Genomic DNA, 12,762 nt, shown 5'->3' with positions numbered 1-12,762 from the left:
ATTTATGTAATGACCCATGGATGAGTAATGCTCTTCCCAAAACAGAGTGCCTTGTCAATATGGTTTGTGTTATTTTGATGTAACCATTAATTCACAGCTAAATACAGTCATCATCCGCCATCATCCCTGACACACAGGGCATGCTGGCAGCTCACTCTCACTTTTATCTGGAAAAGGACAAAATTCCCACTTGCACAAACATAGAGCAGCTTTTACCGAATCATGCGATCATGGCTGTCATGAAAAACTCAGTAATCTTCTCAAGTTCCCCATAATAGATGAACATTCTTAAACTGTATGCATGTTAAGTGTGTTACTACAAAACAAAAGCAAAAACGTCGATTACAGGAGGCAATGATCTGAAAGAGGTTCAACGGACTGAAGACAAGAGTTTCGTGAAAATATTACAGATTGACCCATTATTTCTTAAAATTCTTTATTCATAAACTTGATGCAAGTTTACAAATTACTGTACATCATCAAAATTACTCTCGCAATCGGGGGAGGAAGGAATCAAAGCATGCCAATAGCGCATAACTTGATAAACTTGCCCACCACGAGATGGCATCAGCAACAGAATCCGCGACTCTCCCCCCCAAACGCCTGCTGGCATAGCTGTCCAGTGTTTGTATGAGTGAAGCTAACGACCACAGCATACCCGACACTAAACAAATCAGTTTACTGTGAAAACATTTTATCAGAGCCCTGGCTTCAGGAAAGCAGCAGTTCAGGTCTGAGTTAAGTGTAGGATTGACAAGCTGTGTTAGATATACATTCAAAAGGTTAGAATGGTCTAATTCAGCAGATTTAACATTTGGGGGTGTGTCCAGTCAACACAAAGTGACTGTTTTCTGCAACTTAAATGGGACTAAGATTAAAAAAAAAAAAACCTGAAGATGCATTTAAAATACTTCCAACATCAGACTGTACGCATGACGACACTCCTCTGTAGCTGTAAGATTTCATGATTAAAAAGTCACTCGTTGACACCCATCAGCAGTAAAGCACCAGCCTGCCAGCACCCATGTGACCTCTTTACATCAGCATCAAGCATTAAACTCGCATTCTGTGAAGGTACAGTGGAAACCTTCAGCGGCGAATGGCAGCTGTTAAGAATTAAGAGATGAGGACGGTTACAGCCGCTGTAAAGGTCTCACCACCCCAGCTGGCCGGAATACGTGGGCTCCTGTACGACACGCTCCCATCAGAACGGCGGCCGTCAGGTGATCATTTCACGGCATTCTTCACATTTGACCCTTAAATGTTCCCACCAAATAAAACTCACAGCTTCTAGATTTGACCAAAAAAATTAAACTTAAGTAAACTGGAAGGGGTAGGCGTGCCCTACTCCACCTTGGTGCAAAAGCCCGTTTAAGTGTGGGAGTGATATTTCAGCAGACAATGACAAGAGTACATTACATCTTGTACATATGAGGCAATTTCTTGCAAAGTCTACAGTTTGTATTCCTGAGTTGTGTTAGTTGACGACTGCTAGCAGAGAGACGGGAAGATGCTTACAGGCGGCTGTATTCCGGGTGCTGGGGGGTGGCAAGACAGCCCCACGCTGGGAGGTCCCTCAAGACACAAACAGGCAAGAGGGCGGAGCTTACAAACAACACACTGCACCGCCATGTTGGGGAAGCAGAAGTAAAGACAAGTGACATGGGAGGGAAGAGGCCAACAGAAGGGGCAATAAAGTGATCGCTTACAAAGGTGTCATACCAATTTGTTCATTCACTTAAAAGCACAGCGTTAGAAGCAGAAAGTTAACCCTTAACACGAAATCAGGCAGCATTACATATCGCAGGCCTGCTTATATGAGCAATTCGACAATTTTGCCAATACACTTCGAGGATGCAAATTTACAACACAATCCATCACTTGTATTCACAATAAAGGTATTTGCTAGTGCTTTGAGGAGTTAGAATCAGAGCCAATCTACAGCTTGTAACCCGAAAGTAATATTTCAAAACCAAAAAAGGCCATTTCTATGAATTTAAAGAAAAAATCTGGATTAGAAAGTGGAACAGGAAAATAAAGAGCACTGCAATGGGACCAGTACTTTTAAATTCTGTCCACCAATGTGGCAAAGCATGTAACTGCCGCTTAAGGAGCGACATCTGCACCCTGTCACAAGAGACTTGGTGAGTACAGTCCTGGGTAAGTTCAGTTATCTGACCGAGAACCCAACAAACAAAATGTGGAGTGTGTCTGGGCGTCGAGGGCTGGATGCAGCCAACAGGACAGGGAAGGGAGGTCATCCTTTACGGTGGGCACCCTGCCCCCCTCAAGTGAACAGAACCTGAAACAGGCTCTACTTAGAAATCTGTACCTGTGGGGCGAGGGGGGGGGCACCTGAAGCACACTCACCCCCCGCAGTCCCACAGGCCGCTCCCGTCTCCCACGATCAGAGCGTAATCCAACGTCATGATATTCCAAACATTTCACAAGATGGAAGAGAGGCCGACCCCTTTGGAGTTAGAGGCAGAGATTTAATGTGGCCATCGGCATACAAGATGGCCAAAGTTATGGCTAAAGGTAAAACAGGACTCTGCTGTAACGGACAATCCAAACTGCAACAGCATCCGACTCGGCAGGACAGAGGGGCACTCATGCCATTCAGGGGGGGCACATCATCAGAATGGCACAGACACGATGCCAGGACTTCGCAGCGCCTACGAGAAAAAGCAGGTCACATTCGGGCACCGTCTTAAAACCCAGTGAGGGTGTCCAACTGAAGCACTTGTCATTCTACTTGTGAAGACTCTTCATGCCAAACGGCTCCCGTTTCAGCCAAAGGAGCCCTGGTGCAACCGTGCGTGAAAACCCAGGCGTCGCCTCCAAAACAAGGTCTCAGAAATACATCTTTACAAGTTTACATGTAGAGTTAAATTGATCTGTCTCACAAGTTTAAATCCACCGAGCCTTCAGCCAAAAGCTAAGAACCTAGAGGGACAGGCGAGAGACTCCCCACGGTCCGGGTGAGCGGGGTGCCAATGTTTTCCGACCTCTGACCGACGTCGAAAATTTAAAATGCTGAACAATCGACACCCAGAGTATGTCATCCCCTTCAGTCTTAAACATTCCAGGAAAAAATGAAGGAGTGGGGTCAGGAGAAGAGTGAAGCAGTGGCACGCAACGTCATTAAGAGTCTCCATGGTTTCATGATAAAAATCCCGGACGCGGCCAGAGAGGCGATACCTCACAAAGGACAGAGAATCACAGCTGCCTCTCTCGATCATGACCGAAGACCAGGCTCTCACCGCGCTCGTTTCATAAAGCCCCCTCCACTGTGAAGTTCGTCTTGTATCTCTTCCAGCTCCGTGCTTGGCTCCACTAGCTTCCTATGCGCCCATGACAAGCTCAGCCTGCTCCACAAAGTCCATTCATCCTTCTAGCACGCTGAGATAGAGGGATGGACTGAGAGCGAGTGAAAGGAGGGGACGACGCGCTCGGCGGCTGGGGGGCAGCAGGGAGGCGGGACAGAGATGTGGCCGTCCGGCAGCAGACAGGAGAAAATGCCGAAATTTTACCCAGTGGATGTGAACAGCCTCCAAGCGAACGCGTTTGGAGGTCGAGCGTATTTGGAGTCGCACTCCCAGTAAAGTCAGTTTGAGAGTCAGAGGAGAGCGAATAAGACGGGAGAGAGGAGGGGAAAAAAGAACAAAAACAGTGGTCCCAGTGCGCACACTCGGGGAGAGCTTCCTGTTTACCCGTCTTCTTTAGGGGGTGTGTACCAGCCTGCGGGAAGACACACACCGTCAGTCTCGGTAGGCAGGAGGCCCTCATCATAAAGGGCAGGCGGCCTGTTAATATCCGCTACTATTCCTGAGTGATTCCCAACAGGATCCAGAAAGATGCATGCGCAGCTCAATCCAACAGAGAAGGGCATTCCTTCAAGACAAGCTGACATTTACGTCACACAGGCCCAACAAGGAAGGCACAAGCACAATGTTTCAAACACAGGACATTTGATTCTGCTCAGGAAAGACATTTTTTGCCAAGACTATTTGGGAGGCTTGGCTGAGACCTACCGTTTTTTTCATGAATCTGTACCAGTGATCTATAAGATTGCTGTGCTCTGGCAAGATTGTACTGGTTCTGTGGAGAGAACAAGAACATCACTCATCTTAGTAAGCATCTGAAGAGCTTAAGAGCTACAGGAGTATGTAAAATACCCAGCACTTCGTAAAGCCAGACACAAAACCTAGATGGTACTGCAGTGGTGCATCAGAAGAAAAGATAAGTGGGTGATAAGCATAGATCTTAGGCCTGCTGGAGATGGGCCATAAAGCGGGTCAGAGGTGGGCCTGCTGGTGATGGGCCATAAAGCGAGTCAGAGGTAGGCCTGCTGGTGATGGGCCATAAAGCGGGTCAGAGGTAGGCCTGCTGGTGATGGGCCATAAAGCGGGTCAGAGGTGGGCCTGCTGGTGATGGGCCATAAAGCGGGTCAGAGGTGGGCCTGCTTTCCCACTCACCTTATTGGCTCCAAACTGCACCCGGGCCTTTCCTTTCACTAAGGTGGCGTTGATCTGCATGATGACGGACTCTATTGAATATGCACTGCTCCAACCCTGAGGGACAACGGGAGAGGTGCTGAAACTCACACGCACACACTGATGACTCGGCGGGACACTCACATGGAAGCGTCGAGGGGAACACACCTGCTTTGTGAGGAGCTCCATGCAGAGGGCACCTCCTCCCAGAACGTAACTGCAGCACAAACACAACAGCCACACTCCATTAAGCATGCAGCCCGTTCTTGGTGCAGCATTTAGAAAGTCATGAGTCTTGGAACATTAACACCTTTCCCTACCAGCCGCTTGGAAAACGACACACAGAAATAGGGCAGTAAGTAGCAAGAGTTGCAAGTAGCAAGAGTATTTGAAATGTAACTGCGATACGATTCAATTCTGTGATACATGATCAAGATTTTCAATATGGTGAAACAAGCTGATTTTAGCTGATCTTATTTGAATTCAAAAAGACAAATGTTAAATTTTTCATTTTACCAAAATGTTAAAAACACAAAATTTACACAAGAAACATTGTCATATTTGTACTTTAACAAAAGAACTTTAAGATATGTAATACTTACTCTGAAAACTTGGAACACAGATACAATAAAATGGCATAAAATTTACTGTAATGTATCAGTCTCTAGTCTGAGTCCAGTAGGTTTTCTATCATACCTGGCTTCTGATGAGTCACACCTACTGTCTGGTAAATACCAGGAACAGGTGTGGCTCATCAGAAGCCAAATGGGACAGAAAACCTACTGGACAGTAGCCCTCCAGGACCGCAGTTGGAGACCCCTGCTCTAGGTCAGTTTGAGTGTTTCTTCAGATTTTACATACATACATGTGAATGACATTTGTTGAGTTGATTAAATCCTAGTGTCCTTAACAAATGGACATATTGATTAGAATCTGCGAACTGGCACAGCACTGATGCCCATGGTGAGCAGGAAGCATTTTGCCTTGACACTCACCCCCCGGAAAGCACAGGTGAAACGACTCGCACGAACGGTGGGTCAAATGGAAAATTGTCCTGTGTGGGTCAGAGCAAACTGTTAGACTCTAACACATCAAATGAGACACAACAACTACTTCAGACACTCACTTTGTAGGAGAAATTGAGCAGAATGTAGTCCATGCCCTCCTTTTCCTTCAAAACTTGTAAATCACTATGTAATGGGCTGTCTGGGTCTACCCTGGGGGAGGGGAGAGGGAGAGAGAGAAAGATCATTTCAAATATCTATGGAAAACAGAATGACAGGCTGCCATCTTCAAGATCTCTGCAGCCAGCTTTACAAACAGCAAAATGAGACCTGACCTATTTCAATGGCTTCTCCAAGCCAAGTGTTACTTACGTCCTCAACTTAACGTGCCATTCGTAAAGACTGTCATTGACAAGCTCCACCGAGTAGATTCCTGCAAAATAAAAATCTGTCAGATTGCAGCAACTATGGGGGCGGCATGGTGGTGCAGTGGTTAGCACTGTTGCCTCACACCTCTGGGACCCAGGTTCGAGTCTCTGCCTGGGTCACATCTGTGTGGAGTTTGCATGTTCTCCCCATGTCGTTGTGAGGTTTCCTCCGGGTACTCCGGTTTCCCCCCACAGTCCAAAAATATGCAGAGGCTAACTGGACTTGCTAAATTGCCCATAGGTGTGCATGTGTGATTGAATGGTGTGTGAGTGTGCCCTGCGATGGGCTGGTCCCCCATCCTGGGTTGTTCCCTGCCTCATGCCCATTGCCTCCAGGATAGGCTCCGGACCCCCCGCGACCCAGTAGGATAAGCGGTTTGGAAAATGGATGGATGGATGCAGCAACTATGCAATCGGCGAAGGACACACTAAAGTCCAACTATAAAGTTCAACCGTAAAGAACACATTTAGGTGGTTTTAAACCATTCATGATGTCACCGGCACGAGTGCAGGTGACCGTCACCTGTCTTGTAGCTCTGCGACCGGTAGATCTCCCTGAGCTCCTTCATGAGACGATCGGAGGCCTGCACTGACCCGGACACAGCACCCTGGAAAGGCAAAGTCAAAGGTAACACCGCAAAAAGCTACACCTCAAACCATGTGGGCAATAAACAGCAGCCAGTAAGTCGTATGGCTGGTTATATGCCGTTGGTCACGTTGGCAATATTAATATAAAACAAGCTGCTTATAGCTTTGCAGTGGTATCCACGGCAAATTGACAGTGTAAACAACTTCTGCAGAAAGAGCGTTCTAAATCTCATGCATATCATACATTCAAAGCAATAACTTAAAGCCAAAGTGTGACAAAATTAAAAGCCCAAAGACATTCAAATTATGTTAATGGCTTACTATAATTGCTAAATGATGCGTAGATGAGCAGTAAAATAACCGGCAACTTTGTCCTGGTGCAAAGACCTCCATTAAATTACCCAAGACCGCAAAGGACAGTGAATCAGGGTGAAGGGCAGTCTGCGGACACCACCTCATTCAGGCCACAGAAAGCTGGGAGTCCAAACCAAGCCAGCTAGTCGTTTAATAATCTTTTCTTCAACGTTCAGCACACAAAGACGATGCCCATCAGAATCACAACCATTTGCAATTAGAGGCATATTTACCAGATTTCAATGATACTTAACTGCCTTATTACCCAAAAAGCGTTTCTACACTGGCACCCCGATCTCCTTCGGCGCAGTAAAACCGAGCGCTACGGACTGCCCTTCATGCCGCTCTGCGTATTTTTAGCACAAGCTGGGATAAAGACATCAAGGAGAGGAGTGTGCCCCAGCAGAGGACGGCAGCAGCCGCCGTTCTGGCCGCTATTCACTGTGACAAAGGGCTTCTCCGCCACGGAGCTGCTGTCCTACAGCCCGAGAAGAGGCCTCTCGATCGATACCAAGCAGAACACCCACAACTACCATTCCGTCAAGGGCTGAAAAAGGGGGGACTTCAATTTAATGAATATGACTCAGGATCTTGGAGGGTGAAGGAAGGACAATTATCACCATAGGCTTGACACACGAGTGAATAATTACAAGAAACTAGAAAAGAAAAGTTTATCAGCAAAGTAACTAAAAGCAAACTACGCTCAGACGCATGATCATGAGGGGCCCATACAGCAGACAGAAAGGAAGCTTAGCAAAGCAGCACTTACATTCAAATGGTCCTGCCTTTGGTTTTTGCGGATCTTCTCCAGGATGGCCAGGTTCTCCTTCTCGATCCCATCATCCTCAGACTTCTTGCCATCCACGGGCTCCTCCTCTTTCATGTCGTAGTGGTCGAGATCTTCGATGTCCTGCTGCCGTAGGACACAAAGCTGTGAGGAATGGCTACCTGAGCTGAGGTGTACATGCATAAATATGTACACAAAAGTCTAAAGACCTCTCCCATATCTTCCTCCTCCTCTTCCTCAGAAGTTACTTCGTCGGGCAGCACATGCTGAAAGAGGAAAAAAATAAATCCAGACAATTACACTTTACCTGGACACCTGGTTCTGACAAATCTACGTGGGCATTGTTTCAATCTCCCTCTTGTTATTCTTTATCAAAACAAAGAAATTTTCAGTAAACTTTAACCCACGCCGAGAAACAGCGTGATACTTGCCTTCCGCTCAGGGTGTACGGGGCCTGTGGGGAGCGGCTGGTCCAGCATCTCCACATCGGGGTGCTGGGGCAGGTTGTACAACCGACAGAGGTCACAGATCAACCGCTTCAGCTGCTGCAGGAGCTGAGGGTGCGAGAACAGAGAATGAGCCTTTTCACACTGCACCCCTCTGCCTTAAACACAATGTGCTCAAAAGTGTTCAGTCACAATAGGGCCACTTGATATTGCAAATACTGGATTTAGTGCAAGAAGCTTTCTATCCAAGACCACCCTTAACATTTTACTATTTACTATCCTACTATTACAGCCAGCATGGTTACTGAATATTCTTCTCCAATCGTAGACTACGTGGTGGAGATCTGTTAGTAATCAGCATGACGCAGCACATAGACATATGAATGAACAAGTATAAACATGGAACACACCCCTTGGGGGGAAAAGCGCTTACATCACTGAAAGCAAGAACATGTGCAGCAAGGCAATGCAAAGGACATGCACCACCGCACGCTGGGGCGGGTGGGCTATATAGCTGGGCACCCGCTGCACTGCTCTGCAGCGACACCTGCTGGGCTTTCAGTGGAATTAGTCAAAAAGCATTCACCTACAGGAAGTGCCACACAAACTTTCCATGCATGGAGTAAAGAAAGCAGCTGAAAGTAGGTGCACAAGATGAACTGCCCGACTTTAACAACCCACTGGGACTGAACAACTGATTTTCTCCATCTGCATAGAAGCCTGTATATTTTGCTTTTATTGCCATGTGTGTTTTCTACTCTTTGCACTGACAGAGGACTGTACAATAACCATACAACACCTGAACAAACGGCAAATAAAGCTTTTCAGATCCTTTCAAATGCTTTAAAAACTAGAGCGAATGAAGTCACTTCACAGCACCATGGTAATTTTATACTTTATACTGACAATGCAACTAGATGATGACATTAGCGGCCTGCATTTCACTACAGCGTCTCAGATTGGAGTCAACAGCAAGAGCCACGGCATGTGGGACCTGTAGGAACACTTACCAAGGTGCTGCCCTTCCTCACATCCTCCAAGCGTTCCAGCACCTGCGCCAGACTGGGGTCGTCAGAGTCCACAAACCATATTGGGGGTGTGGAAGGGTAGGACTCCTGACACAAAGGCACAGGACTGTTAGCACGTGTCAGATGCCATTGGGAAGAGGTCCAACATCTCACAAGTCACTTAAGACCATTTGAATAACAACACACCTGTCTGAGGAAAGGCCAACCATGCATTTAGGCAAGTTACTAACTGTATACGTTCACCCGTTAAAAGCAGATACACCTGACCCGTGTCATGTCCTGCGATACACATACCTCTTTTGGAAATTGAAAATTCCTTCATGAACGTACGTACAAAATACACGACATTATACAAATAAGGACCATCTACCGCCACACAGTTGCCGGTAAACAAAATGCCATTACAGGGTATTGTCAGCGTGCAAGTGCAGAGTAACGTTTCTGAGAAGGTGGGTGGGGAGGTAAATATTTGCATTTACTGACGAGTGTGCGTTGAAAATACCGATGAGGTGGTGGTGCTTGGAATACCGTTACCCTGCGACGTTAGCTGAGTGTGGAAGATCTGACCTGCTGTGTAGTTAAACCTGGAAACGGGCCTGATGGAGAAGAAGCATCTGAGCCGGGGGGCGAGCGCCGCTGTCAGTCAGGCGACGGCCGACACTCAGCCACCGCACCGGGCCAAGAAACGGCGAGAGCGCGGGTGGGAAAGCAGCGGCCGCCTGCTATCCGTTAACTACAGGGTCCACTCCGTAAACACCGTCAGCACGGCAGAATCCGCGGCCGTGGAAATCGATGGGCAAGACGGGGCAGCGCGCGATCCGCTGGTACGGGTCTCCCCTTAACCGCAGCATTCAGCGCCAAGGCGCCCGGATATCAGGCAGCGTTCGCCGAATCCCACTAACACAGCCACCGTCAGGGTGTGAGATACCTGCGCCACATCACCGACTAAGCCGATTATCCATGTTAATATAGCCGGTAGCGCGTCGCTGGCTAAGGGGGATCAAAACAACTGCCGTAGCCGGGCATGAAACCGCTCTACCCGTCTAGTCTTCCGCCTCCCGATTAGTTAAAACCTCGCACAAGCCGCCGGGTATCTTGATGGTGCAACAGACTGTCTGTCCGCCCTGAGCAGCTAGCATAATGAGCTACTCCGTCTCCTCCTCCGCTCCGTCGGGCCGTGTCCCGCCCGCCGCGCCCCGGCCTCGCAGCTCCGTCTTACCGTGATATTGCAGTGGATGATCAGCAGCTTTTCCCCCGTCACGTTGAACTGGCAGCTGAGCTCATCGGGCTTCCAGTCTATGATTCGGAAGCGTTCGTGGTTCGGGTCGAAGATGGACTCCAGAAACTTCAGCTCGGCCTTCAGCCCCGACACCGACATCTTCCGCTCATCTCCGGCCGGGCTGCGGGGGGATAACTCGGGAGCTGCTGCGGCCGAGCAGCGGAGCCTTAACCACAAGCAGCGGCTGGAATAACACAGAAGGGACACCTTTATTAACGGAAAAAGGCCTCTTCGGAACGCAGAACGCTAACCGGTTAGCCAACCAGCTAGTTAACGAGCTAGTCAGCACGTTAGGCGGGCGGTTAAACAACGACGCCTTCGGCTTGCCCGCCGCTCTTTCCGCCGCCGGCGTTACCGATCTCTTCGCCGGCGTTACACTTGCCTGTGGCGTCTGTTAGTTAAAGAGAGACGCGCCGCCCCGATCCCGCACAGAAGTACCAAGGCAGAAACCCCACAATATCCGTAATGAACGCAGGCAGCGAAAGCGACTGATACCGACGCTCCTTCCGACTGTTGCTCCTTCTGGGGTTTAAAGATGGCGACGCAGCCTGAGCCCGCAGAGGCCCAGAATTCCGTGCGCGACCATTAGGGGCAGTACGGTATTGACTTCCGGTCGGGTGGGAGCTCGGTGTATCAAGACGAGGCCCCTGTGTAACGCCTCAGCGCTGCTTACACATTGAGGTCTCAGTGGGGGAGTCCGCCTAAGTACTATTACAATTTCTAAAAGTTATTAAAGAATGGAAAGGGGCTTTTACCTGCCATTATCTACGTCGTATCTTTTGGGTTTTCACCTGAGCCCTGCCTCAAATTTATTCAACTTAAGCCATGCATAACCCCCCCCCCCCAGTTCATGCCAACACTACAGATGTCTCATAAAAAATTTCCTTAAATGTATTGGGTTTATAGCCTTTATACTTTAATATTGACTTTCCATGGGTACTTCTCCTTTAAATTTGCAGTTATATCAGCCTATTAAAATTGTCGAGATAACCAAGTGTGGTTGTGCAGATCCCCCCAAGTCCATAAAGCTTCAGTGATATTATCGAACAAAGAAATGTCCCTTTATCCACACTCTCCATCTAGAATGTAAGCCGAATTTTATTAATCTTACAGCCAAGAGGATAGCACAGGGCTTAAGAACAATAGCTACTTACCTTAAATACTTGCCTTCAATTTCTTCAGTAAAGATATAGCGCAATGTGCATTGATAATGGGTAAAACAAAACGTCAATTTCTTCATAAAATGAAATCCTATACTTTTGAAATGTATGATTAAGAAGCACATTGAGTGAAGATGTTGTTCTGCATTTCTGCCAATAGAGGTCAGGCTGCTCTCTTTATCGTTAAATATTTTCAACAGCACACTTACATAATTGGAACACTTATTTAACGTTATAAACTTTTAACAACATATTAAACGAACACTTTAATGAATTGAGCCATTTAAAATCACCTAAAATTAATTTGAGAAGTCGAGTACTACACTTTAAATGTTGTTATTAAATACGAAAAATCAATTTGCATTCCAGTTACACTTACAGGTAATAGCGCTATAAATTTCCGCTGTGTTCTGTGCATCATCTGTGAAAGTATGGGGTAATAAGGAAGTCAAGTATCCATTTGCAAAACCTATAACTCTTGCACGAGTGGTGTAACTTTGGCGAGATTTCTTCGGACTTGAATTGGACTGCTTCACCAAGATGGATTCTGTTCAGCACAATGCTGTTCAGCAGAAGGGGGTTATTGGCACAACTGCCTGTGCTACTGTAAAACCGCACAGCAAACTCACTATAGCACCAGCAGATAGGCTGAGGCCAGAGGTTTGGAGAGATTAGTTCTGGTCACTGCTATTTGTAATTATTGGGTTGTCTAGATAGAGGAATTTGTGCTTTTTAAGGAAACAGCTCTACAAATGAAAAAAGAATGCAGAAGGGTAACTCACCTACTCTAACAGTGGGTGTCTAAATTGTATAATTTAATAATTGGAGTATCAGTGTGTTATGATGTGTACCAGTTCACGATGGTGTTGATTGCTGTCATGTCCTGGTTACAGCATTCTGCTCAAGGCCATCAGGGACGATGTGAGCAGTTTTCCAGGCCAGTGGTAAGAAGAAATTTGATTTCATGCCTCTGGGCTCTATGGACTTTGATTAAATCAAGTGGGAGGTGAGCATACAAACCTGCAGATGCTGTTTTCATACAAACATTGCACTCTGGGCTAAAGCTTACATTGGTGGTGTGATTAAAGAGGTAGAGGGAGGGGGCACAGTGCGCAACAGTCCTCAATTATATTAATTCACTGCAAGCAGATTTATGAATTATGCATTTTTAGAAATGCAGGCTGGTGTGGGT

General features: G+C 47.1%; 1 protein-coding gene across 2 annotated transcripts; it reads right to left on the bottom strand.

The window, feature by feature from the left end:
• Positions 1-419: 419 nt before the first annotated feature.
• LOC125706142 (ubiquitin-conjugating enzyme E2 Q2-like) lies at positions 420-10,989 on the bottom strand. 2 transcript variants are annotated; one of them, XM_048972699.1, is made up of 14 exons: positions 10,793-10,989; positions 10,351-10,594; positions 9,114-9,218; positions 8,089-8,211; positions 7,867-7,923; positions 7,640-7,780; positions 6,452-6,536; positions 5,873-5,933; positions 5,623-5,713; positions 5,492-5,550; positions 4,665-4,713; positions 4,479-4,574; positions 4,035-4,101; positions 420-3,741 (listed from the first exon to the last, which is right to left on the bottom strand). In XM_048972699.1, the coding sequence occupies exons 2-14, from the start codon at positions 10,507-10,509 to the stop codon at positions 3,710-3,712; spliced, it is 1,125 nt and encodes a 374-aa protein (XP_048828656.1). In that variant the 5' UTR covers positions 10,510-10,594; positions 10,793-10,989; the 3' UTR covers positions 420-3,709. The 2 variants fall into 2 exon arrangements, with proteins under 2 accessions (XP_048828656.1, XP_048828655.1); XM_048972698.1 differs by having other exon boundaries at positions 7,640-7,783; positions 10,793-10,988.
• Between the last annotated feature and the right edge of the window lie 1,773 nt (positions 10,990-12,762).

This window comes from Brienomyrus brachyistius, chromosome 13, assembly GCF_023856365.1.
Source record: "Brienomyrus brachyistius isolate T26 chromosome 13, BBRACH_0.4, whole genome shotgun sequence".
Taxonomy (NCBI): domain Eukaryota; kingdom Metazoa; phylum Chordata; class Actinopteri; order Osteoglossiformes; family Mormyridae; genus Brienomyrus; species Brienomyrus brachyistius.
This window is presented reverse-complemented; position numbering and strand designations above follow the sequence as displayed.

Excerpts from the sequence above, each read along its gene's own strand:
- LOC125706142 (XM_048972698.1), bottom strand. The coding sequence starts at position 10,509 with ATGTCGGTGTCGGGGCTGAAGGCCGAGCTGAAGTTTCTGGAGTCCATC. Across the intron at positions 8,212-9,113 it reads TGAGGAAGGGCAGCACCTTG|CTCCTGCAGCAGCTGAAGCG; the intron begins GTAAGTGTTCCT and ends TCGCACCCTCAG. Across the intron at positions 4,714-5,491 it reads TCACCTGTGCTTTCCGGGGG|TTACGTTCTGGGAGGAGGTG; the intron begins GTGAGTGTCAAG and ends TTTGTGCTGCAG.